The 25,229-nt window shown below is 42.3% G+C and overlaps 1 protein-coding gene across 1 annotated transcript in view; it reads right to left on the reverse strand.

Annotated features, from left to right (window-relative positions):
- SVEP1 (sushi, von Willebrand factor type A, EGF and pentraxin domain containing 1) overlaps positions 1-25,229 on the reverse strand; it is a 115,556-nt gene that overhangs the window by 33,390 nt on the left and 56,937 nt on the right. Inside the window, exons 23-37 of the mRNA XM_063129193.1 lie at positions 24,898-25,099; positions 23,381-23,538; positions 21,738-21,939; positions 20,132-20,307; positions 18,814-18,938; positions 17,329-17,452; positions 14,555-14,725; positions 13,699-13,872; positions 11,920-12,039; positions 10,063-10,239; positions 8,888-8,972; positions 7,685-7,876; positions 5,207-5,374; positions 4,012-4,684; positions 561-3,355 (exon numbers count right to left, since the gene is read on the reverse strand). Of these exons, the coding sequence (XP_062985263.1) occupies positions 561-3,355; positions 4,012-4,684; positions 5,207-5,374; positions 7,685-7,876; positions 8,888-8,972; positions 10,063-10,239; positions 11,920-12,039; positions 13,699-13,872; positions 14,555-14,725; positions 17,329-17,452; positions 18,814-18,938; positions 20,132-20,307; positions 21,738-21,939; positions 23,381-23,538; positions 24,898-25,099 (5,542 nt within the window). The remainder of the gene's footprint in view (positions 1-560; positions 3,356-4,011; positions 4,685-5,206; positions 5,375-7,684; positions 7,877-8,887; positions 8,973-10,062; positions 10,240-11,919; positions 12,040-13,698; positions 13,873-14,554; positions 14,726-17,328; positions 17,453-18,813; positions 18,939-20,131; positions 20,308-21,737; positions 21,940-23,380; positions 23,539-24,897; positions 25,100-25,229) is intronic.

Raw genomic sequence — 25,229 nt, forward strand, 5'->3', positions numbered from 1 at the left:
AAACTCTGGAGTCCTTGATCTTTTCTAACCAAACTCTGGGAAGCTTCCCAAACTAAGCAGCCAACAGTTTAAGCAAAGGCTCACATTACAGGCTTTGAGAGCTATCTCCCTAGCCTATTGTCCAGTTCAGATTATGATTCATGAATAAGTGGTGGGGCTGAGGACTCTTCCCTCATCCTCTGTCCTCTCCCATCTCATGCTGGTTTTGGAGTGAAGATCCTGATTAACCCACAATTCTCTCGAGTGGACATAATAGGGAACTCTGCCTCAATACAAGTCAGGGCCTTCATGCCAAAGCTGGCATGCAATGGGGAGGGGAGGTAGAGAAATACCTGGCCCCTGTGCTTGTTCCCAGCTTCATAAACTATGGTTTGCTCTTCCAAACCAGGCCTACATTTTCATGAATACTTTAGCTTACAGGGAAATACAAAAGTATTTTCACCCAGGCACTTCTATATTTGTTGCAAGTTACTATTGGTTGCTTCAGTTGGAAAGTTTCCTGTCAGCATCAGACACTCATGTATTAGATACTCTCAGATGGTCATATGAACTCTTCTTACCTGTACTGGACTTTACTCCCATAGGCCTGTGACTCTCCAAAGGCAACTGCATGAGGCACGGAAGGTGGCGGCCCGCAGGTCAGTAACATGCAGCTTGGATACGGCTTATTCCAGACTCCTTTTCCTGTGCATGTCAATTCCGAGCTCCCTTGCATCACATAGCCCATTTCACAGTTATAAATGATGGTATTCTGATCCACAGAGCTGCTCCCATTAATGAATGCATTGGGGACTGTCGGTGGAGGGCCGCATGAAATCAGCCCACAGTGTGGAAAGCCAGAACTCCATCTCCCAGCAGCTTCACAGGTGATTTCTGAAGGACCAAGCAGTCTGAAACCTTCTAGGCACTTGAATTCTACTGTCTTACCACAGCTGAAATTGTTACCTTTAACTATTCCATTCTGAATTGTTGGTGCAGAGCATTCACATGGCAGGCAAGAAGAGGGCCTGCCACTCCATAAACCATTTGACATACATTGCCTCACTGGATTTCCCTGTAACTCATAACCAGGAAAGCACACATACTCTATATATTCCCCATAACCGAAGGCTGAACCATTCAGGAAGCCATTAGAGATGTCCTCAGGAGGTCCACAGTAGACAGGCTCACAGAACGGAGCCTCTTTATCCCAGGTACCGGTCGCCTGACAGATCCGTAAGGATGCACCATGCAATACATATCCTTCATCACAGTGATACTCAATCCTCTGCCCAAAGCCAAATTCTGATCCACTAATTTGCCCATGGGGAAGTGGCTGTGGTACAGCACACTGAACTGTTCTACACACAGGAGGGCTCCCACTCCAGCTTCCATCTGGAAGACAGACTCTCTTCTGGTCCCCTCTCAGCAGGAAACCTTCTTTGCAGCTGTACTCAATAATTTTTTGGAAGGTATATTCCTCTCCAGTCACTTGGCCATTCTCTAAATTGGGGACTTGGCCACAGGAAACAGGAATGCAGATGGGCTCATTTCCATCCCATTTTTGGTCAGCCTGGCATGTTCTCTTATCAGAACCATTTAACTGAAACCCAGGTTCACAGTCATACTGGACTGTGCTCCCATAAGTATAAACTTCCCCTTTTATTGTGCCATTCATGGGCCTGCTAGGCACTCTGCATGATATGACCTCACAGGTTGGAGCTGCATCACTCCATTGCCTGCTGGACATACAAAGCCTTGTGTCTGAGCCAATCAGCGTATACCCTAGGTTACAGGTATATTTCACTGCACTACCAAGGGTGTTCTCTGTAAAATGTACAAAACCATTTTCTGGAGACAGCAGCAATTCACACTGAATGGGAATGCAGACAGGAGCACTACCATTCCACATCCCATCCTCTTGGCAGGATAAGATGGAATTTCCTAAAAGTTCATAGCCAGGGTAGCAACTATACAAAACTGTCGTGCTGTACAGATAACCTGACAATGGCAAAGTATTAATGGCCTTGGAAGAACTTTGCATGTCTTTCTGGTTATCAAGTATTAGAGAGAAAAGAGGTGGGCTGGCAATGTGGAAACCCTCTTCTAATATTCCTTCTTGGCCAAAACTTTTTTCTTCACTGCTAATTGTTATATATCCCCCAAAGTCTATATGGGGAGGAAGGCCACAATCTGTTGGCAGGCACACTGGACTAACACTCGACCATCCCAATTCCTCACAGGTCTGCATAGCAAGACCAGAGAGCTGGAATCCTGGAATACAGCTGTATATCACCATAGCTCCATAGCTGTAATCTGCACCTTCTACAAAGCCATTCTCAATTGGCTGTGGAGGATCACAGTTGATAGCTCTGCAAGATGGAGCTTCTGCGTTCCACTCTCTTGTTTCCAGGCAACTCAGGACACTCTGCCCTTCAAGCTGGAAACCTCTGTCACATGAGTAGGTAACCATCTGCCTGTAGTGTAGGTCAACATACGAATACTGGCCATTCTGGATCTCCTTGGGCTTGGAACACTCAATAGGCTTGCAAGATGGCTTTCCTCCAAGCCAGTGGCCATCTTCTCCACAAAGAATGGTAATGTTTCCCACTAGCTCAAAGCCCGGCTTACAATTATACAGTGCAGTGCTGAGATAGGTAAGGCCTTGTACATCCACAATGCCATTCTGAATTTCCTCTGGCTGTGGGCACTCAACTGGAATGCATTCTGGTAGTGGGAAGCTCCATGAACCATCTGCTTGGCAACTAATGGTAGAAATTCCCTTCAGCAAAAACCCATCCATGCATGTATAGCTCACTGTGCTACCAAAATGAAGAGAAGTCACCACGGGGTCCCCAAAAGGAATATATGGAGGCCTACGGCACAGCACCATTTGGCAGACAGGGAAAGTATCATTCCACTGTTGTGATGGCAAACACTTCAGTACGGGTGCACCGTTCAAAATGAAGCCCTCTTTGCATGAAAACTGCACCACGCCTACTTGATCAGCCATCTCCTTCAGGACAAGTTGATTCTCAATTAGCGGTGGTTCTGGACACTTTGTTGGGACACATTTGGGGTTTTGTTTCTTGTTCCACATCCCAGATTTCTGGCATGTCCAAGAGGGATCTCCTAGCAGCTCATAGCCTTCATTACAGAAAAAAATGACCTTGGCGCCCACCTCAAAACTTTCTCCCTTGCTGAATCCATGATGGAGAGGAGGTGGCTTCCCACAATTGAGAAGCATACAGGTAGGAGGTGCTTCACTGTGCCACTGACGGTTGGCTTGGCAAAATAATGTTGGATTTCCAAGCATCCGGTAACCAGGATTGCACTGGTATTTCATTTCACTTCCAAAGAAACGTCCTGTAATGTTCTGTAAAATGGATCAGAGCAAATGTTATGACTCATAAAATGTCACAGTCCTAGCGAATAGCAGTGCTTTTTGATAGTGCTAAAACCTTAAGGGTCTGATCGCAAAGACAATTGCTAACATATGCCCCATTTAAACATCAAAATAATCTACATAATCCAGGCTTTCTTCATGTAGTTTATGAGAAGTGTTAGCTCACAGGTCAACTTTACAGAACTAGGTGAACAGAAAACATCAAAATCAAAATACTGAAAGACTACACTATAAACAACATAAAAGTTTAAAGGGTGTGTACAACAGCAGTTTTCGGTCCCTCTCTGCGTCATTATGGATGATAGATGAAAAACCAAGTGGTATTAGATATATCGTTTGGTTCCACTGAAAATCTGTCCACGATCTGTACAGGAAGAGTATTTGAAAACTCAGCTGGTAAAATGTTTTCTGGGTGTATGAGTGTTTTCCTTAAAATTGCTGCACTTATTGGATAAAGTTGCACACATCTGATTTTGAGAAGCCTGGTTGTGTCACAAAGGCATTCTCATAATTACATCAGTTATTCTGCTTTTAATTATTTCTCAATTGCTTAGGCTTTAATACACTGAAACCTCCAAATGCACAAGTATTCCTAATGTTGCATACATTCAGAGCCTTACCAGTACCTTAATATCTCCATTTGCAAGTTTAGGTGGATCCCCACAGGACACTGGATGACAAGTAGGCATAGTACCACTCCAACTTCCTGTTGCTTCACATGTCCTCTTCTTCTCGCCTTTGATATAGTATCCCCTTGTGCAGCTGTAAGCTACGATTGCCCCAAAACTGTAATTTGTGCCAATCGCATAGCCATTTGCGATGTTTGCTGGTTCTCCACAGCGAACAGGAATGCACTGGATAGCCAAAGGGGAAGGGTTCCACTGGCCTCCCCGAACACATTCAATCTTAGCGGATGTGTTTAAGACAAAGCCCTCCATGCACTTGAAGCTCACAGTTGACCCAGCTGCAAACTTGGCCTTATTTAAGGATTCTAAGATGCTGTATGACACGGACAGCGGTCTCTCGCAGAAGTCAGCTATACACTCCGGAACATCTTTGTCCGCAGGGGGCACCCACTCCCCCTGGGCATTACAAAGTAACTGGGAATTGCCAGCTAAACTGTATCCATCGGAGCAGTAGTAGATTGCTACATCTCCGAACAGCCGATGGCCACTCTCTGGAGAAGCATGATCCACAGGCGGTGGTTCGTCACAGGAAACAGCCACACACTGCTGGTGACTGAGGTCCCATTTGCCATTTGCCAAACATTCCACAGTTTCAGGGCCAATTAAGGTGTAGCTATGGATTGAAAAAGAACAGCAACATTAGATTCAGGTTGCAAATAATGGACAGACAGCTTCTATTGTCTTTTAAAAGTCCTGAAAGAAACAGTGTTTCTCTTTTAAAATACCTTGGGAAAAATAATTTTGAAGGTTGGGTTTAAATTATTAAATAAATTAAAATGCATCTTTGCTGTAAATGTTGGAATCCAGTTCTTTAGGGTATTATCCTGTAAAGTTACACACTTGTAAGTCCTACTGATTTCATTGGGAGACTTAAGCAATTTTAAATCATTGGGACTTAAAAGTGCTTAAGGACACAATCCTATGCATGTTTAGACAGGAAAAAGGCCTACTACTCCCAGCATTCCCCAGCTAGCCATGCTGGCTGGGACATGCTGGGAGTTGTAGGCCTTTTTTCTGTCTAAACATGCATAAGTTTGTGCCCTAACTTGGTTATATATTAATACGGACATAGCCTAGGCAGCCACAGCTCTAAAAGTATTTCAAACTTTTAGTCGAGTAGAGCTTATTTACATACCCTTCCTTACACGTATAAGTGACGGTGTTTCCAAAGGTAAAGTTGCTTCCACTAACAACAGCATCTTTAATGACAGGAGGAAGATTGCAAGAAACAATTTCGCAGTCCGGAGGTAAACTACTCCAGTTAGCTGAATCTTCACATACAAGAATGGAGGCTCCCTGCATACTAAGAAATAAACAAACAAGCTTAAAGTGGCTTGGGAGGATGCTGGGAGAAGAAGAAGAAAAAGTCTCTTTTGTCCAAATATTATCACAAAGTTCCTTTCACTCTTTTCCTTGAAAATGTTTGATTTTTTATCAACCATCAATTAAAACATACACATCTGAAGTTTAAGCTATGATAGTTTTGAAGAGTATAGCACCACCAGATAGAAAATCCTAAAACATGGGATACTACATTTTTATATTATGCTAACAGATGTAATCCGCATCTTAATCACCCACATGTTTAGTTTTTTAACGGTTTTTAATGCTTTATGTGTGTATGTTCTTTGTTTTAGAATTTTAAATGTTGTATACTTGTTTTTATCTCAATTTTAGAATTTCTGTAAACCGCCCAGAGAGCCCTGGCTATGGGAGCGGTATATAAGTGTAATAAATAAATAAATAAATAAATAAATAAATGTAATCCAAAAGGCAAACACACACACAGCGTGTTTAGATGTCAGAGTAAACCAGATTTTGTAAAATGCCTACTTGCTTGATCACTCCCTGTTTGGTTCCTCCTGCCAGAAGAACAAACCATGAAGTCTTCATCCATGGTTTGTTTAGCATGAGGTCCAAACAGGGAATTCTACCTTTTCTCTCCAATTACCTAGGGAGGTTGTGGGCTCTCCCACACTAGAGGCCTTCAAGAGGCAGCTGGACATATCCTGTGTTTGTCAAAGAATTTGCCAATTTCATCCTCTACTTTGGTGCTTCCTGAGCAGGGGTAGCAACATGGAGGGTGAAATCGACAAGTTCTTTGACAAGAATGGAATATGGCCCTCCTGGGCTAAATGAAGTACTGTGTGGAGAGGATGAAATTGACAAGGATATTGACAAGAGGGGAATATGCGCCTGCAGGGCTACACAGTGGCCAGACAGGTGGACTTGTGCAAGACCCTGATAAAAAAGTATTTTAAAAAATTACTCCCTTTACGCAAATTCCTGGACCCCAAAACACAAGAAACAAAACCCAAACCACTCCCATTTGTGCAAATCACAGGAATGAAAAAATGTCCCTTTAATGTGCGCCGAAAAATAGGAACATTTCTGGCATTAAAAAAAAAAAAAAATCTACTACAGTCCACTGCTGCATATTGGAATGGAAACTCTGCAAAATCCCATTGTGCTTAACAGAGCAGAATTCCTAGTGTCACACATTCCTAAGGCAGATGGGCACACTCAAAGTGCAGCAGTACAGCAGGAATGTTCAATCTCAATAAGTTAGAAAATTCCCCCCCAAAATTTCAGCTTTCAGAATTCAAATTCAAAATGGCATGGGGCAGGAGGGGAGAGAAAGATTATGTACCATATTGCAAGTAACATAATAAACCCTAGATTCTGCAATCATAGGGCATGGCTAGACAAAGTGGTGGAGGGGGATGATCCCGCGATACGATGATTGCGAGATCCTCCCCCTCGGTCTATACACGGCGCGTGACGTCCCAGGAGAAAGAGGACGTTGCGCCTGCCATTTGGGGGGGGGGGTTTGAATTGAAGAAGAGTGCAGGAGTGCTCCTGCGTAAAAATAAGTTTTTTAAAACAACAACACCTCCAGCTTCCCCCCCCCCAATGGGTACGGGGCTCCTGAGTAACTCCGTGACCTGTGCCCAGTTCCCAGTTACTCACGAGGAGCCAAGACGAAACCGGGACAACCAGCCGCATGTCCTGTGGTCTCGGGATCAGGATAGAAGGGTAGGGCGATATCCCGGGGAAAGGGAGGGACCATCTTTCCCTGCTCCTGGGATCCCCTGTGTATCATTTGGATGCACAGGGACGATCCTAGGATGATACCCAGGATATCGCCCCGTCTAGCCATGCCCACCGTCAAAATATGCACTCTGTTCCCTACAAAGGTCTCCCTCTCAAGCATTAGGTTTAGCTGAAAATTCTTTATTCGACAGTTTCAGAGTCCCCGGTCTTTAAAATGTAATATTAATTAATTAAGAGGCAATTAAGCCTTTGTTGGATTGCAAATATAAATAGAAACCTTTTGATCATAAGATAATTTGCAGATTTTGCCTAGCGAAGCTTTTTAAACACACTTAAAGATTAAAGACTGATTCAAATGTTAGTAAGATCACCAATGCGACATGATATTCCCCATGAGTATCCATATTTTTACATTGAATATAGAAAAGACCTTAAAGATTTACAACCATTTCCACATATTTCATTTTGCATAAGCACTTCCCTCAATTCATAAATACATAAACATGTAATTTTTACAAGGATATACCATTCAGTAAGTGCATCTTGGTTTCTTGATTACCTGTAACCTGTATCACAGATGTATGAGACATTAGAAAGGTATGTCAGGCCACTCATTGTATACTTTCCATTGTCTATTTCCTTTGGGAGGGGACATTTTACTAATTCACAAAATGGCGAAGAGTGATTCCACTTGCCACTGGCAACACACACTGTATTTTCTTCACCCATCAAAATGTATCCCTTATCACACCTGCATTTAGACAAGAAAGCAAGTATAAATATGTGCTCTTTCCTGCTGTTAATTCAATCTTTAAATAGTTTTCGTACCAAATAAATAAATAAAAATAAAATTAAATGGGTGGAATCAGATGGCTACTAATCATATGGTAGATGCTTAAAACTTGCTGCACTGTGGTTTAACTACATAATGCACAAAAGTCTGTAACCACCAACTCTATGTTAAGCTGAGGATTACCATGCCTTCCAATTTCCCCAGATTTCTGAGCAGTTGCAAAGCAATGAATGGCTCGCTATGAGGGCCATGAATATAGGCTACTATCTCTCTAGTGGTTACTGCCACAGCAAAACGAGTTTTTAAGTGACCACCATGTGGTTATTATTAGAGATCTGATTCCAGTCTTATGTGAAGTCTATGTTGGGTAGATGTAATAATTTGGGATCTTCATAAATACAAAGAAAAGTTGAAGACAGATTATTTGACTACGCTCGCTGGCATTCATAACTATGGCTTTGTTTGCCATACCATTTAATCATATGCAGTGTACACAATAAAAGTATAATGTTCGCTACTCTTATCAGTTGCAGTATTCTGCGTTTTTTAGTGATAACAAATCTTTTATAGAAGACAATAAACTGTTAAATATTTGTATTGTTGAAGAGTTTCAAACAAAGTAAATTTAAAGAATTTAATACTGATTGGCAACTGCAGAATTTCATGTGTATGCACTGCATTAAACAGCAGACACTTTCTAGCTTGTGCAAAACCCACAACAAAGCCCATATATTATTTAATTATTTACTTATTTTAATAATAATAATAATAATAATAATAATAATAATATAACCCAACCAAACCCTGCCTTGTCTCAAACACCAAATTGCTAACCCCACGAAGTGGATAACTTCACATTTGCAAGCAGATTTCTTCCAGTAATTTCTACAATGTACAATTTAATTGTGGTCTCTTCTAATTAATACAAGATATTATCCATATTTTCCATAAAGTCAATGATCATCCTACCTGTAGATCACTTTGCTACCATACGTAAAATTGGATCCATCAATTGCACCATTTTTGGGAATGATTGGGATACCACAGGAAATAGCTTGAAGAGATATTAGATGTAAAACAAAACAAAAGCCTTGATTAAACAACAATTATTAAAAAACAACAACCCAAATATCTATCCTAGGAGAAGAAAAAGGAGGGCCTTACTCAGTTTTAATATGGAATAGCCGAAGGACAGAGAAACTCCAGCTCTAAAATTGTCATCGCATCAGAGGCATAAAGCTCCATTACACCTTAGAAGAAACAGTGGCTAACGCTGCCTACTGTCGTTTCTCTGTGGACACTCAGTAACTTCCTGTTTTCAAACAGGAAGTAAACAAGGTGCACGAGGGCCATTCAGTCCCTTGTTGTGAACACGCTGCTTCTCCCACACACAGCAGGAGAGAGCAGCCACTTTGGTTTAAAACACATTTTGGAGCTTTTCTGGTTTTTCTAGCTGCGCAAGGAAGACCAGAAGGGGCAGAAGGCATGAGAGAGGCAGGCGACGTCATGTGAGGGACCTCCGAGGAATCCGTGAGTGCCCAGTAACGAACGTGCAATACAACACTTGTCGGATGGAGCTTATAGTGCGGTCCAGAAACCCTTGGATGATGGGCAGAAAGAATCCTGCCCTTCCTGCAGTTCTGAGTCCTGCCATTAATCTGATGGTGCAGCAGAGATATCCATTGCACCTCACACCCTCTCATATATACGCTTTAAATGTATATGGAGGGCTGCTCTTTTTAAAAAAATAGTTTAGCTCCTGTGGACTTGCACAAAGAATTCTGGGAATTGGAGTTTGTTGAGTGTGCTGCAAACCCCCAGGGTTCCTTTGTGAGAGGGAAGGACTGTTCACTCAGCTAAAGTGTGAAGTGTGGATATGCCCTTAATTGAATAGTCCCAGTTGCAGAAAGGATAGGAAAGCTCTCTCATCTCAGGTATATAGTGAAGTTACCAACCCCAAATCGGCATCTTTGGAAGAAAGTTTATGAACTATAAATAACCTTTGGAGAGCATTTTTGGGACCAACTAGACATTCAACTAGACATTCAATTTCAACCAACTAGACATTCAACTGATTAACGTTTCTGTTTACGCTTCTATGTTTCTACCTGTACCAATCACAACAAGCATGCAGAAAACAATACCTTCACAGTATGGTATCAGGTGGCTCCATTCCCCGAACTCCAAACATGTGACTTTATTCACTCCTTTCAGCTGGTAGCCCTTGTCACATGAGAAACTGATTTCGCTACCAACATTGTAGCTGTTGCCATGCGAGTGGCCATGCTCAGGGTCTCCTGGATGTTTGCATTTTACTGGTTCTTTGGAATCAGACACAAGGTAAAACAGAGCTTATTGACCTCAGGTGTGGCTCATGTGCTTAAAAATGAAAACAAATCATGCAACATTTAAGCAGGCAATTTGGAAGAAGAAGAAAAAAGGCCCAGTTACAAGAGCATGGGAAGAACACACACACACACACCACTTTAAAGGATGCTTCAAAGAACGTTTCCAACCACGATTTTCTTTACAGAGCCTTCATTGCATGGAGAGAAATTTGTTTCCTCATATCTATCCTCTTTTCCTTACACAGGGTGCAATATTGTCTCACATGCAATGCAATGGAATATAAACCCAGATTCTAGACACAAGTCAACCCACCCTCTTTTTTATTTATTACTGTGCCTTGGATATAACTTAAATCCTATTTTTTGCAATGCATGTGACAAAAGAATGAGGAAAACAATCCATCCTGATGCACATCTATTCAAAACATTCTGCATACTTGTTGCAGCTCTCTTCCACAGAGTGAAGCTACAGAAATGGAAACAGGGTTCCTACTTCTGTATCTTGATTATATTTACCAGGCCATAAACACATTATGATTCCACATTCTTCTTATTTGTTTTGTAACCTAACTGTGGTGAAATAACATTTGACAGAGAACAAGCAAACAAACTCTTAGGGCTTTTCTACATGGGGCTTTTGAACTGCCATTGCCAAGACTTCTGCTTTTGGCTTCAGATCGGCTCCTTAATATGCGTTTCCCCCCGCCCCCCCAGGGTTTTACCTCTCTGCCTTTCTATATGTCCCATTACACATGCACTAGGTGGAGATGTGGTATAATGGAATCATACAAATACACCAAAGGTTTATGCCACCATTCATGGAAATACCAGACTTTCCTCGTTAGGAACCCTCCCCCCTCAATGTTATAATGGTTGCAAAGAACAGGAGAGGCCCTGGAGAATGACTACTTTGTGTAAAGCACCTGAAAACTATCATGAGTGAGGAATCACGAGTGCACAATGAATGCCTCATGTAGAAAGGCTCATAGTTCCTTGTAATTACTTTTCCATTCTGACAGAAGGCCTGTTTTGTTATGATGAAGTTGTTGCTGCCATTGATAAGGACAGTATTATCTACTTTATGGCACTCTCCTTCAGAATTGGCTCCTATAACGTCAGGCCAGCTCCTCATTTTTGGAAGGAAAAAGCCAGCTGACCATCATTCTGTGCATTTCTCCACCCACCCACACCCCACTCACAGGGAGCAGAGAAACAAGCTTCCTGGCTTTTTCCATCAATCCAGAAGTAGCTGTCATGCCCAATTTTAGGTACATGGATTTTGCTCTTAAGGTGATGACCACCAAGACAAAAGTAAGCACTACAACCTGTTATGAAGCTATACGTTTGTTTTTGTTTTTATAAAGACTTGTCATTTTGTTTCCTTTTAAAAATAGAAATGAACGATTAATGCACATTTTGAAAACAGTATGTGCTTCCTGGAAGAAAGCAACATTGTTCAACAAAAGCCTCCAATTCAGCTCTATTCAGGTTCATGTGAGTTTTGCAAATAATTTATGAGGCACATAATTTGGGATCTCAGTGATGGATTCTGATGGGAAGTGAGCCACAATTAATACATAATGCTGATGTATTTATACAGGATACAAGTTGGGCTACTTTTTATCCCCTCGCCACACACCCCTGCCCCTTTACCTGCACATTTCTTGCCGTCTCCTCTATAAGGGTGAACGCAGGTGCATATGTAGGATCCATTTGTGTTAAGGCAAGAAGCATGAGGGTCACAGTCCGAGCCCACTGCACATTCATCAACATCTACAAAAAATAGAGCAGCGTTGATTTCCAATATTTCCCCCTTTTTTCTGTAATCATATCTTGCTCTTTTTCTGTTTGTAATCTATGCTTCTCAAACTCTTCTACCCACCCACCTCCTGATGGTCTCTTGCTCTCTTAAAAGGATCCTATAGTTCTCACTTGGTGCTTCTTAAGTCCAGATATCCCTACCCAAACACCAAAATGGTGCCATTTCTCTCACACTTTTTCTAACTACAACACAACCTCTTCTGTGTAGTTGTACCCCTTTAGTCCTATCATCCAAGTGAAATGTTTATTTATTTTTATTCCTTCCAATAAGCAATGTTCTCTGGGCATATTACAAACAATTCAAAGACAAAAATGCTATACAGGTGAAAATACAAAATGCGATACAACGGCCCTGTTCAAATGACACACGAAGCCATGGCTAGGCCAATAACCCTTTTTGCAGCACATGGTTAGTGAGCATGTTTGAACTGTGGTTATGTAGCCACCATGGTTAGGAATGGTTCACATGACACACTAAGCCATAATGTTTAGTTCAAAATGCTTAACCATCATGGCTTAGAGTGTTCTCTGACCAGGATCACTACTTAAAAGAATAAGATACCATACCCATTCCTCCTTTCCTATCTTTTTCTCCCTCTGCTTGTTTACCTTTCTTACCTCAACATGATTTAAATTTAAGTTACAAGGGAATGTTGACCTCTTCTGTAGTTATATTACTCTCTAAATTGCCATATACGCTGATAGCACTAGATTAATAATAATCATAGTAATGTCACTCTCGGTGGTCCAGATATTACTACTGTCTCAGGAATTCTCAATCGGGCTCTGTTTTTTTATACAAATATTGAATCTTTCATACCACCAAGATCTATTAAAAACATTGCATGGAAAACTCTAGAAGGCTTGCATTTCTTTCTTTCTTTCTTTACATACCCAGTCCCTTTATAAAGACATAACAAAACTTACCAAAACAGATGCTGGGTGATGACAAGAATGCAAACATGTATTCATGCTATTGTAAGCAATGCCTTGAAATTTATTTAACTAAGTTCAGCCTGAGATGTAAGCTGCATGACATTGTGAAAATGTATAAACCAATGTGCTTTGTAGAAAAAGCATGGTGGGCTACATATCTCCTATTGCCAGGTTCCAAAAGACCCACATCCAAAATTCTGTGTCTCCATGAGGGATTGCAACTTACGTATCTTGAGCAGCAGCTGCCCATGCATCGCAGAAAGCTGCCAACAAAACCAAGGGGTCTTTCAAAAGCAATTTGTAGTATGGCATGGAAGGGGGTCTGCTCTTTGAAAGAAAAAACGTTTTTAAGAATCCCACTGGTGAATGCAAGATCTCACCTAAACTAGCTCTTTGGGTGTTGGCCTATATGCTTATTCACCCAGGCCGTTTCTACACCTGCCTTTTTTCCAGGGATCATCCCAGGATCATCCCTGTGCATGCAAATGACACACAGGGGACCTCGGGAGCAGGCAGGGACGATCCCTCCATTTTCCTGGGATAATCCTTAGGTGTAGAAAGGGCCCCAGGCTTAGTTAATATTTGATTCAATGGGACTGGGGGAGGGGCAGTTGGGTGAGCAGGGATTTTAGCTTTTCATATTAACAATGAGGTCAAGTGTGCTCCTGAACTCACCAAGACAAGATGGTGATGTAAGAGTCCAGCTCCCACTGTCCGTGCAAGGCATCCTTGAGTCTCCCAACAAGTAATAACCACTGTTGCACTGGTAGGTAACAGTACTTCCAGCAAAGAAGTCCTCAGCAGAGTAAAAGCCGTTTTCTAAGGGTGGAGGCACTCCGCAGCTAATCCCTACACACAGACAATAATGAATAAAATAATTAAATGAGACATATTTGCATAATCTCTTCTTAATACAGTTGATGGGAGCTTAGTACCAATAGGAAGCTGCCTTATACTGAGCCAGAGCATGGGTCCATCTAGCCCAGTATCGTTGACACTGACTGGCAGGAACTTTCCAGGGTTTTAGGCAGGAGTTTGTCCATCCCTACATGGGCCATGGCTAGATGAGGGGGGTGAAGGGGGATGATCTCGCGATATGATGATTGTAAGATCCTCCCCCTCAGTCAACATGTGGCACACTCATAATTGGCCATTCATGGAGGTTTCCAGGTCAATTTCATGATGTTGTCAACAACCAGGACGTCTCCCGCTGAATTCTCCGGAAATCCCGGGATAAAAAGAACTACTTTTAAAGTTGTAATAGCTGGGAAATAGCAAGATCTTGTGCCACTAGATGGTGCTGTCTCAGTAGAACTCAATGGAACTGAATGGAGGGGAAGTAGTCAATTCAAGCTCTTGTTGCCCCTCTCCTCAGCCCATAACAATCACACCAAAGAACCGGAAAGCACAAAAGCCCCAAGTAAACGATGAAATTTCCCTCAATGTAGAGACACTCTAGAATACCGGGATAAAATTAGTCCCAATACTGCAGTTTATCCTGAAGCCAACATTGCTAAGACAATCCACTTACTTTCACACTGTGGAAGAGGCTGTGCCCACCGTCCTAAATTTAGACAATGCAAGACAGAATTTCCCACTATGTGGAAACCTGGGTCACAAAAGAGGGAGACTTTTGATCCTGGCTTTAAAGAAGTGGATGAAGTTCTCAGATGAGGTATGGAGCCTTCTAAGGGCTGGCAGTCTAAGGGAAAGAAAGAAACATGTACGCACAAATTAACTGAGATAAACATGGGTAAAGAACATTTAAGAGCTCCAGGAACCCCAATTTCATTAGCATCCCCATCTAGTAGTTGAAGTTAATTTATTCTTCAGGTAAGCAAGGTTTGGAGGGGGAATCCTAATCCATGTCAGCCTTGTGATGCAGAGAGGTATAAGCCTAGGTTTTAAAGAGCTGGGAGCATGACAGATTTGCAAACATTCCAAACAACTTTAATTTCTGAAGCTTTACTCCTCAGGTCTGGGATATATGTTTCCCTTGGCCTCCTCTATGTGAACATGTAAGCCTAAAACAATTTTAACAAAGAAAAAGCAGAACAAAAGCTCAGACTGAGGAGCCAAGAGAAATTTAAATTACTGTTCCAATGAATGACTGGAAATCTCTTCCCTCTGTCCCAATCCTAAACTTCACTCTTTCAACATCTCCATCCAGGAAACCATAAATATTTTTGCTTGAAGTCCCAATGAACATTTATTACACAACACTGGAATTTGAAGAATGAAGACGGAATGTTCCAGTCATTAAGTGATCAGATGTATCTATGCAGGCCAGTGGGCCATGGGTATAATCATATTGTAAGTTTCATTCCTCATAAGGAGCACCAATAAATACAGTATATCAGTGATTTTCAAGTTTTCTGCCTCTGGGAAACTCTTTCTGCCATGGGACCTCTGTGCACTATAGATGATACTGGCACATCCTCTGTGATGCACTGTCAGTTAATGAGGGGCGCTAAAAATGGAGAAACGATGAATCCTATAGGTACAAAAAGATTTATTGACAAATTGATTATCAGGATTCCTGGTATCTTTTTTACCAGGGGAAATTAGAAATAGAACATTGGAAACCAGCACTGGTACAATTCATTCTCTAGCAAAGTTTGTACGAAACCGATCATCTTGTTCAATGTTTATGCACTTAACTGTTTTAGCAGTTAACTAGCAGCTTATTTATGACTACTTAAATGCATAATGTGATGAACATGAAGATTAATTTACTACAAGCTTTACTACAGACTGAATCATACTTCTTCATAGAAGAAGGACAAGGCTGATCTAAACATGCTGGGTAGCTGATAACCAATTTGTTAATAACTTTTCTTGCCGTTACTGGCTTCCTTTTCCCTCCATTCTTCCACTGTGTGGTCTGGCCCTCTCTCTGTTTGCCCTGTCTCTGCTGGCCACTCTCAGGCCCCATCATAGTCTCCCATGAACTGAGAATGCATCCTAGAATACACACGGATCATTAGTGGAAGATCAGTAGTGGTACGGAAGCTGTTTTTCAGGGAAATTTGTCTGCCATTACCGGTTTTCTCACTGAGCTCCACCACACCTACTTCCCCCCTCCCCGCTTTGAGTCCGCAGTTTCCCCCTTCGTTTCCTTGGCAAGTCTAGCGCTGGGCACTTTCACATCTGTGCGTTGTTGCGCTATTTCAGCTCATGTATCTTTTCACCTGTTTCACTTCTATGTCGGCGAAAACTCCCGCCCCGCCCCCTACGTTCTCCTTCCCCCTGCAGTTAGTTTTTAAATATATATTTTTATATTTTTTTAATTTCTGCACAAATACAATAGTACAGAAGCCTGAAACTGTGCAATTATGGTAAAACAACACACTATGCTTTCCCCTAAGATCATATTAAACAATACAAGTGAAGAGAAAGTATTACAATTAGTTTTTGGAGACATTTGTGGTCAGTGTTGGCATGGCAACGGGAAGCCGACATTGTTCTGGTCAAGAAACCTAGACAAGCCTACTCAGGCGTAAGAAACATAGATTTGAATGGGACTGAGTCCGGGCATGGGCAGTGGCTGTCTCGCTCGCCTTCTGTGTGGGGTGTTCAGGTGCCCTCTTTCCCTCTCCCTTCATGGTTGAGCATTTGAGCAGAGAACTGCTCCGCCCTCCTCTTTTATTTATTTATTTATTTATTTATTACATTTCTATACCGCCCAATAGCCGAAGCTCTCTGGGCGGTTCACAAAGGATGGTCTTGTCAGCAAGACCATCCTTTGACACATACACCCCCAACAAAAAATGGGATGGTCTGATACAGTGTAAGGACAGCAATACATGGGACGGAGGAGCAGCTTTATTGCACACGGAGGGGAAAATTCAGACTTTCCCTGCTCCAAAATAAGACGGAAAAGGGAGGGGAAGAGGCAAGATGAGCGCAGGACAGGGACAACGTCATGTGAGTACCACGCTGCAAAAACATATACCAGGCATGGCAAGAGTATGATGGAGCTCTGAGGCACCTCTGAAAAGTATTGATTGAATACCACGATTTTCTTGAACATAATGGGCCTGTTCAGACAACATGCTAAGCCATGGTTAGGCCACTAACCCGTCTGCAGCAAATGGTTAGTGAGCGTGCTTAAACCATGGATATGTAGCCACCGTGGTTAGGAATGGTTTACACGACACACTAAGTCATGGTTCACACAACACGCTCATAATGTTTAGCTCAAAATGCTTAACCACCGTGGCTTAGTGTGTTGCCTGAGCAGGGTTAGCATGAAAACCATTGCATTGTATTGCTATAACACTTTCAGGAGATGGAAGTTCTAACCGGAACAGAATATGCTCCTGGAATCTATCTTCACTCTTCCAACAACGCCAGGAAGAAAATCTGGCCAGGCCAGTATGTTGCCTTTTTGGAGGTCCTCTGGACAAGAAGTAGCCAAGGACTTCACCTTACAGTTCAAAAGAAAGGGAGAGATACACATTTGTTAATTAGCACTGTTAGGAATTTCCTGAAAACAAATGCAACAATACATTTCCCCACTCCTCACTCCAGACAACTTAGTGACAATTTCAAATCTAAGGCCGGATCTACACTATTGCTTTAAAGCGCTTTATAACAGTTTTGTAGCGCTCTAAAGTAGTTAAAGCACTTTATAACTGTTATAAAGCGCTTTAAAGCAGTAGTGTAGATCCGGCCCATGATATGGTATGCAAGCATCTATAATTGATAGCAGCGCTTTTTCTGATTTTGGTGGACTTTAATCAGAAATGAGCAGATTTTCTCTTTCCTACTAAGTTTAACGATTTGACCATTGTCAAAAGAAATAGCTGCAATTCATCAGATTTGTATTAATCCCACTTAAACTGAACCTAGGAGAACACATCCAGGGACTTTGCGGTTCTGTGTGCCAGCCTTCCCCAACTTGGTGCCGTCGATGTATTTGACTACAATTCCCACCATACTCAGCCAGCACAGGCTGGCTGTGGATTATGGGGGTTGCAGTCCAACACATTGGGGATGGGGACCAAATTGGTGAAGACTGTTGAAGATTTTTTCAAATTATTTTTTTTTAAAAAAGCAATACAAGTATAGGTCATGGTAGAACAATATCATGAATTATATCATTCTGAAACATTATTAGAACAAGGACCAAGTGGCCTGTGTCTTTTTCCTAATGTCCATCACAAAACACTGGAAAGATTTTTACATGATGAAGACACAGTTGGTTAAGATGTAAAGTCAAGAAAAAAAATCTGGAATGAGAGTGCTGGGAACAAGATGCTGACTTTTTAGTAAGTAAATCAACTAGGCTTGGATCCAATGCCACGTGAGCAGAAATCCCCGGGCCTTCTTCTCTCCTGTGCACCCCCTAAAACTGGTCTGGAGGAGTTGTAGTCTATAACACATTTGTGGGGTACCCCCGAAATCTCCCCCAGATTGGGGTGTGTGCAGGGGGCTGCAGGAAGAAGAGAAATCCATCCTGCCAGTGGTTTCCCCATTGGAACCCACCCACAAGATGTTAATTATGAATTCCCTTTTTATGAAAAGCTTTCTTATTGCCTAGCAGTGAAGCAATGGAGACCTTTTCTCCTTATCAAGTCAGAAAGAGCTGTTCTTTTCTGTTTGGAATGGAGATCAATGTAGTTAGCCTGTTCACTAACTAATCCGCTTGCAGCCCTGGTTTTATGCAATTCATATAGCTTTTTAAAAATGGCTATTGCTTGCCATAATACAGAGAAACAGCCATGGGTGATGGAATAAAAGGAGTGTGATTCTTTTGAGAAACTGAATTACATTCTCTGTATTTACCTGTTCTGGAGAAAGAACATAACCCCAAATATTGAGCTGGCTGATTGAGCCAACAAAAGACTCAGCTGGATTAAACCCTTCTCCTCTTTGGTCTTGCTCTTGTCCAATAACTAATGCTCCTCCACCTATTAAAAAAAAGAAAGCCAGCGTAAGAAGCTAATTGCAGCCGATTAATGAAATCATGAACACAACTCACTGTTGTTCTATTAACTTTAGCCAATTAGGTGCCCAGCTGAGAAGGTGAGGCAGGGCTATGCAGGTGGAGGTGGAGCTAGACAGATAAGGGTGGATTTGGTTCTCAAAAGTCACCCACTGACTTATATAGGTTGAAGTAAATGAAATGCAACTTGGAATACCATTGATAGGGTATTTACCAGTGTCTCGGGTGGGTGACAAATGCTACTGTCTTCCTCAGCTTGTGGGTGACCAGAAGAGGTCAGTGCAGCCCAAATCCTGGGAGCCACTCCTGCACAGCCAAGGAGGGAGCAGAACTGGCACAGGAAATAGCAATGTCATCATACTTATCCCCTTTTGTTCCTATCTTTATATTTTATTGGGGTGGGGTGGAAGCAGCTCTCATGATAAAAAGGTAATTCATGAATCAGCCCTGAGTGAATCATGTAACTGGCAATATTAAGAAATTATGAAGCATTTGGAAAAAAATATGCCTGCGCATAGCAAATTTGACTTCTGTCTCTTGCCACTATTACGTTCTTTTTTCTTTAAAAGTACAACATTAATAAATAAATCCCCATTCTGGAGCATTATCTCTGTCTCTGCTCCCTAGTCAAATCCTAAATTCACGCAGGTTTCAGACGGTCACCCTTTCAATATTCCATTTTATTCTCCCAACAGCAACCCTGGGGGAATCCGCACGTCGTTCTCAGGGCGCTTCTAAGCGACCCCAGTGCGCCCCCAAAGCGATAATGTAACTTACCTGGAGAAGAGCCGAGGAAGAGACGTCCTTGCAGCCACCGCCAGCCAACTCCCTCCTCGCCGGCCGGGGAGGAGAGCTCGGGAGAGTTGGGTGGCGGCGGCGGCAAGGACGTCTCTTCCTCGGCTCTTCTCCAGGTAAGTTACATTATCGCTTTGGGGCCACACTGGGGGCGCTTAGAAGTGCCCTGAGAACGACGTGCGGATTCCCCCTGTGAGGTAGGTTGGGCTGAGAGAATCTGTGACTGGCCCGAACTCACCCAGTGAGCTTCCATAGCTGAATGGGGACTAGAACCTGGAGCTCCCAACTCCCAGTCTAACACTATAACCTTTATACCACACTGGCTCTCAAATATAATTGAATAAATATGAAAGGATTCATTACCAGGGATTTCTGTGCCTATGGATAAGCCAGTGCCTCCATCAGATGACTTTCCATCAATATATACTCTCCAGGCCCCATCGATGCTTGTCCAGGTGACAGCAATATGATGCCAATGGCCATCATTCACAGATGGGCAATCTGTAATACTCTCCTTCCCATTCACATAAAGAACCCACCTACATTAATTGAGAGAGGGATGGGGCGGGAGAGTGGGATTGAATTGTGTGTAAACAATTGCAGTGGTTTAAATAAACCTCTTGAAAGAAAATGTTTATTTTCTACACAGATGCAAGGCTGGATCAAATTGCCTGACGTGAAACAGCTCAGCTGTGCTCTGCAGGAAGGAATGGCTGAATCGGCACATCCCCAATGGTAGCAAAAAGATCTCATTGCCAAGGAAGACTGAATACAGTGAATGTGCACTGGATTAGAATTTAAACATGAAAGGCAACAAAGCTAGAAGTTCCTGGAGTTTAGAGGTTTTATTCAGTACCATGGCGAAGATTAGTATTACCAAGAGAGAACACCCCACCACCATTTGATAGTGTCTCACCAGCGTGGACTCTGCCAATGGAATGCCCTCCAGATGTTTTGGACTTCAGCTCCCATCAGCCCCAGCCAGCAGTGCTAAAGATAGGAATCTTGGGAGATCTATTCCAAAACTTCTGGAGGGCACTAGGTCAGGGAAGGCTGCACTAGCATCTTGACTGATGTGTTTTGATTTTGTTGAAAGCCAATATATATATATATTTTAAAAAGTGGAAGTGCAAGAGGAGGTTGTGTGTATATTCTATGTGAAGGATCTTGAACCATAACATCATTTCCAAAAGCTGTGCCATGCTTTAAAGATACATCTCTCTATTTGGAATTGTCCAACCACACTTCATGTCATGACTAGGCTGGGGGAAGGAGTTGCAGGTGATCGATCAGAATCAGATTCTGAAGCAGAAGAGATGGCAACATTGCAGCCTATACAGGGAGTAGAGGAGGTGACTCTTACAGGCTCATCACCAGCTGGGAATGAACTTTCCCCAGACCTTATCTCCAAAAGTGTAACCAAAACACAGTCTGTGGGAAATCAGTATTCTTCTGAGGGGGAGGGCACTGAAAGGCTAGCTGATCCCAGAGTACGCCGCAGACTAAGACGGGCAGAGCTAAAGGAAGGTGAGAGAAGGTCAGACCAGCTAGCTTCTCACCAGAGGCTTCTACAGAACCAGTCTCCCTGAAGTCAAAGTGTTCTGGCAAAAGGCTTCCCGTTCTTCTTGAAAGGGCAATTGTCTCACTTAGTTTGCCTAGTTTGCCTAGAGGAAAGTTCCTAGAGGTTGGACTCTCTTCAGGTGGGAAGAGATGTTTATTGCCTGAATAAAGCTTTGTGGATTACGTGGCAGACCTCTTTACTGTCTCCCAGTAAGGCGGGAGGTTTTGGGAAGCATTGCATTATAATGAAGTCCTCACTATTTGGTTGGTGCCAACTTTGTTAAAGAGCCGCACTACCTGTGAAGAGGTTAGGTTGTGTGAGCAGCAAAATACATTTCAGCCCCAAGAGAATTAAGCCTCGCTCCCCATCCTCAGGAAGTTAAGATAGTGCTGTTGCTATTTCATATACCCGTTGTAATCTGTAAGCAGGAATGCATTGTCACTTCCATTTTCCACTGCATAAGAAATTGGAGTCCCATAATTCGTAGTATCGGAGGATTTCATCCAGAAGGCACATGTGATCTCACTTAAGGAAGGGAGGACACTGTCAAGCAGAACATAGCCATAGATCCCAGAGACTTCAAAATCCAGATTAAATCCAGAAGACTGTTCTGCAACAAACAGGAAAAATGTTCAGTTCTGTAGTCTACATTGCAGTGTTTTGCTTGGAAATACGTTTGTCTTCAAACCGAAGGAGAAAAAGACCCTGGAAGGGCTCCAGCCTTTCTGCCATATTAATGGGCTATGGCTGATCCTAAGAAAACACAGAGATATCTGGCTCCTCTACAAAGCCCCTCTATAAAAGTATCTCCCCTTAACGAATGTATAGTGAGATATCTAACATTCTCCTAGAAAGGATATCAGAAATCTAGAGAGTTATCCCCAGGACAAGACAGACAACTTCCTGATTTGAGCTCAGATCAACAGTGCTGTTATGAGATAACTACATCCCTCTCTGCTTGCCTACAGCCGTGCCATCTGTGGCATCAAGGACAAACAAACTGCTTGGACCTTGCTGTTTGAATTTATTATCTGTATCCAATTCATCTTACATTCAGGAGCTGTGCATACCAGTCTCTCTCCATTTACTAAATCTTCCTCTTGATCCCTGTTCTGCTGGCATTTGAAGACGTCTGTCTTTAAACAAGCATTTGTTTCTGTTATTTAATTTGATGTACTGACTACAAGTTTTAGGTTCTTTGTCTTTTAGTGTTTGCTGCTTCTTTTGGCAGTTTTAAATGTGTTTTAATGTTTGTTTTTATGTTTGTATATTTTGTAAACTGCTTTGAGTGACTCTTTTTTTTTTGAAGGTGAAAAGCAAAGTATCAGTCTCAGATAAATAAATAATAACGCTAAAAGCAGAACGTGGGTACAAGCCAAAGAAAGGTAAGCACTGTTAAGTTAAATTGAAATCAACAGGATATGCATTGAACTGTGCTTTTCACTATCACTGTTCTCTAGATTGTGTGTATGTGTGGGGTGGGTGAGCGGGATACCTACAATGGGATCAACTAAGAGATCTGAGCTTATTTTTCCTATTCAAGGTGTTGCAAAGACTGGTAGAGGGAATTGTAATGGTATGCAAATTACAAAGCTCTGACAGAAAGAAATGTTCACAATTATTTGGGAGCAAAAATGTTAATAACAGAGTCATCTTTTCTCTTTCACAAAGGGCAGGTATATTACGTGTGACTGCAAGGGCAAAAAGCTACTTGTCTGCTAAAGCACATCAGCACCAAGTAGAGAATGTGGGAAATCTTTCCTAGATAACAAGTATTTGGAAGAAATCCAAGTTGGAGCTCTTCAATTTCGTAGAAAATGAAACTGCAACTTGGGGAAAGGCAAGAATTCTAAATATTGTTTTCCCCCGTGCAAACTATTCATTTTCTTCATGTCACTGACTTCAATATGTAATGATTATATTTATTTACACTGCAGATTGCAAAATCTGCTATGTTCATGGAAGCCATCTGGTGTCAGCTCATGCCTACGCAAGTGTTGCCAAAAAGCTTTGCTGAGCACTGCTTTAACTAATACTTTGATCCGGTGTACCTGTTTCACACTTGCTGCCTGTAAAGCCAGGGAGACATTTACAAATGTATGAGTTCAAGGCATCCACACAGGTTGCTTGGTTTGCACAGGGATTGGATTCACATTCATTGATGTTCACTTCACACTGGGACCCTGTGTACCCTTTGATGCAGTGACATCTGCGGGCAAAAAACCAAAGATTTTTTAATACTGAGTACAAACAATTAAATACTGGTATTCTTACAATAAGGAGCAGTTACTGCAGCCGAAACTCTCCCCACGGCCTGAGTTCGATCCCAGCGGAAGCTGGTTCTCAGGCAGCCAGCTCAGGTCGATTCAGCCTTCCATCTTTCCGAGGTCGGTAAAATGAGTACCCAGCTAGCTGGGGGAAAGGTAACTGCGACTGGGGAAGGCAATGGCAAACCACCCCGCTACAAAGTCTGCCAAGAAAATGTCAGCGAAAGCAGGCGTCCCTCTAGGAGTCAGCAATGACTCAAGTGCTTGCACAAGAGGTTCCTTTCCTTTCCCTATTTTAATTGAAATGAGGAACCAAAGCAGGGGCAAACATGCCACAAGTCCAAGTGGACTGATCACATAACAAGTTGAAAAAACAAAACCACGGTCAACTGATAGATCTAAGCTAGAAAAGCTACCAAACTGTGCTGAACTCAGATTTTTCAAATCCTGATTTGAGGAGTCTCTCCCCGATGAATCCGTTTTGGATCACATCTACAGTATCCAGGATATGGGTCCAAAATGGACCTGGATTGACTCTTTAGAACCCATAGCATAGCCCCTTCTGCAGCCTTCACACACAGCCATTATTGGTACTAAAGGACAAAGGAGGGACCGTGGCCCTGGATACTGCTGTATATGCAGGGTACATCTGGAGAAGCTGGCTAACATTGGAACAGAAGTAAGGCACCATTTGTGAAGGCTAAAGTTGGGAACTGTGGCCACCAAGCCTTGGTTGTGAGGTGCCTGTTATGTGCCAGGGCTCAAGAAACTACAATTCTGGATCCAATCCAGAGTTAGGATCAACTTTTCTTGGTATCCAAAGGATGATTGGTAAATATATGCAGATTATTTCTGGAGCAGATTTAGGTGTGTATGTTTCTGTCCATTCCTTGTGTAAAAGTGACGCCAAATTATGCCTGCATGCTAGCATAGATTACTGTATTCATTTGAAATTAAAACATGACAGCTAGAAAGATGTTTGCAGATGAGATATCTATTCCATATTTTCATAGTCGCCGTGCTATTCAGATATTGCTTACTGGTTGGGGAAGAGGCTGTCAAGCTGGTAAGCTTCTCAGTCCATTCTTGACACAAATACTATTCTTCGACTTTCCTTAATTCACACATTTCTTTCAGTTTTAGACAAGACATTGATTTCATAGGTCTGCACACGTACACACACACACACACTGGCCACATTGGCATTGCAGTGTACATCGAGATCTATTTATGATTATGATTATTTCCTTCCAAGCAGCTGTTATATTATATCAAATAAAAGCAATGCCTGCAGTTGTTACCTGTAGCCATTGATACCATCTTTGCACGTGGCTCCATTTTTACAAGGTCGACTGAGACATTCATTAATGTTTTTTTCACACAAGGCACCTATAAACCCAGAAGGGCACTTGCAATGGAAACCTCCAATCCGATCTTCACAGATAGCTTTGTTTAAACAAGGGTTTGAAAGACATTCATTGATCTCTGCTTCACAATGAGTACCTGAAAAGAAAAGTATAAAACACATTAGAAAAACTGGAAGCAATATGAAATTACCAGTTCCCTCCATGCCCAAGGGAACATCCCCTTTACCTTGGAGAGGCAGCCAGCACACTTCTCTCCAAGCTGGCTG

This window comes from Elgaria multicarinata, chromosome 6 (assembly GCF_023053635.1).
Source record: "Elgaria multicarinata webbii isolate HBS135686 ecotype San Diego chromosome 6, rElgMul1.1.pri, whole genome shotgun sequence".
Classification (NCBI taxonomy): Eukaryota; Metazoa; Chordata; class Lepidosauria; order Squamata; family Anguidae; genus Elgaria; species Elgaria multicarinata.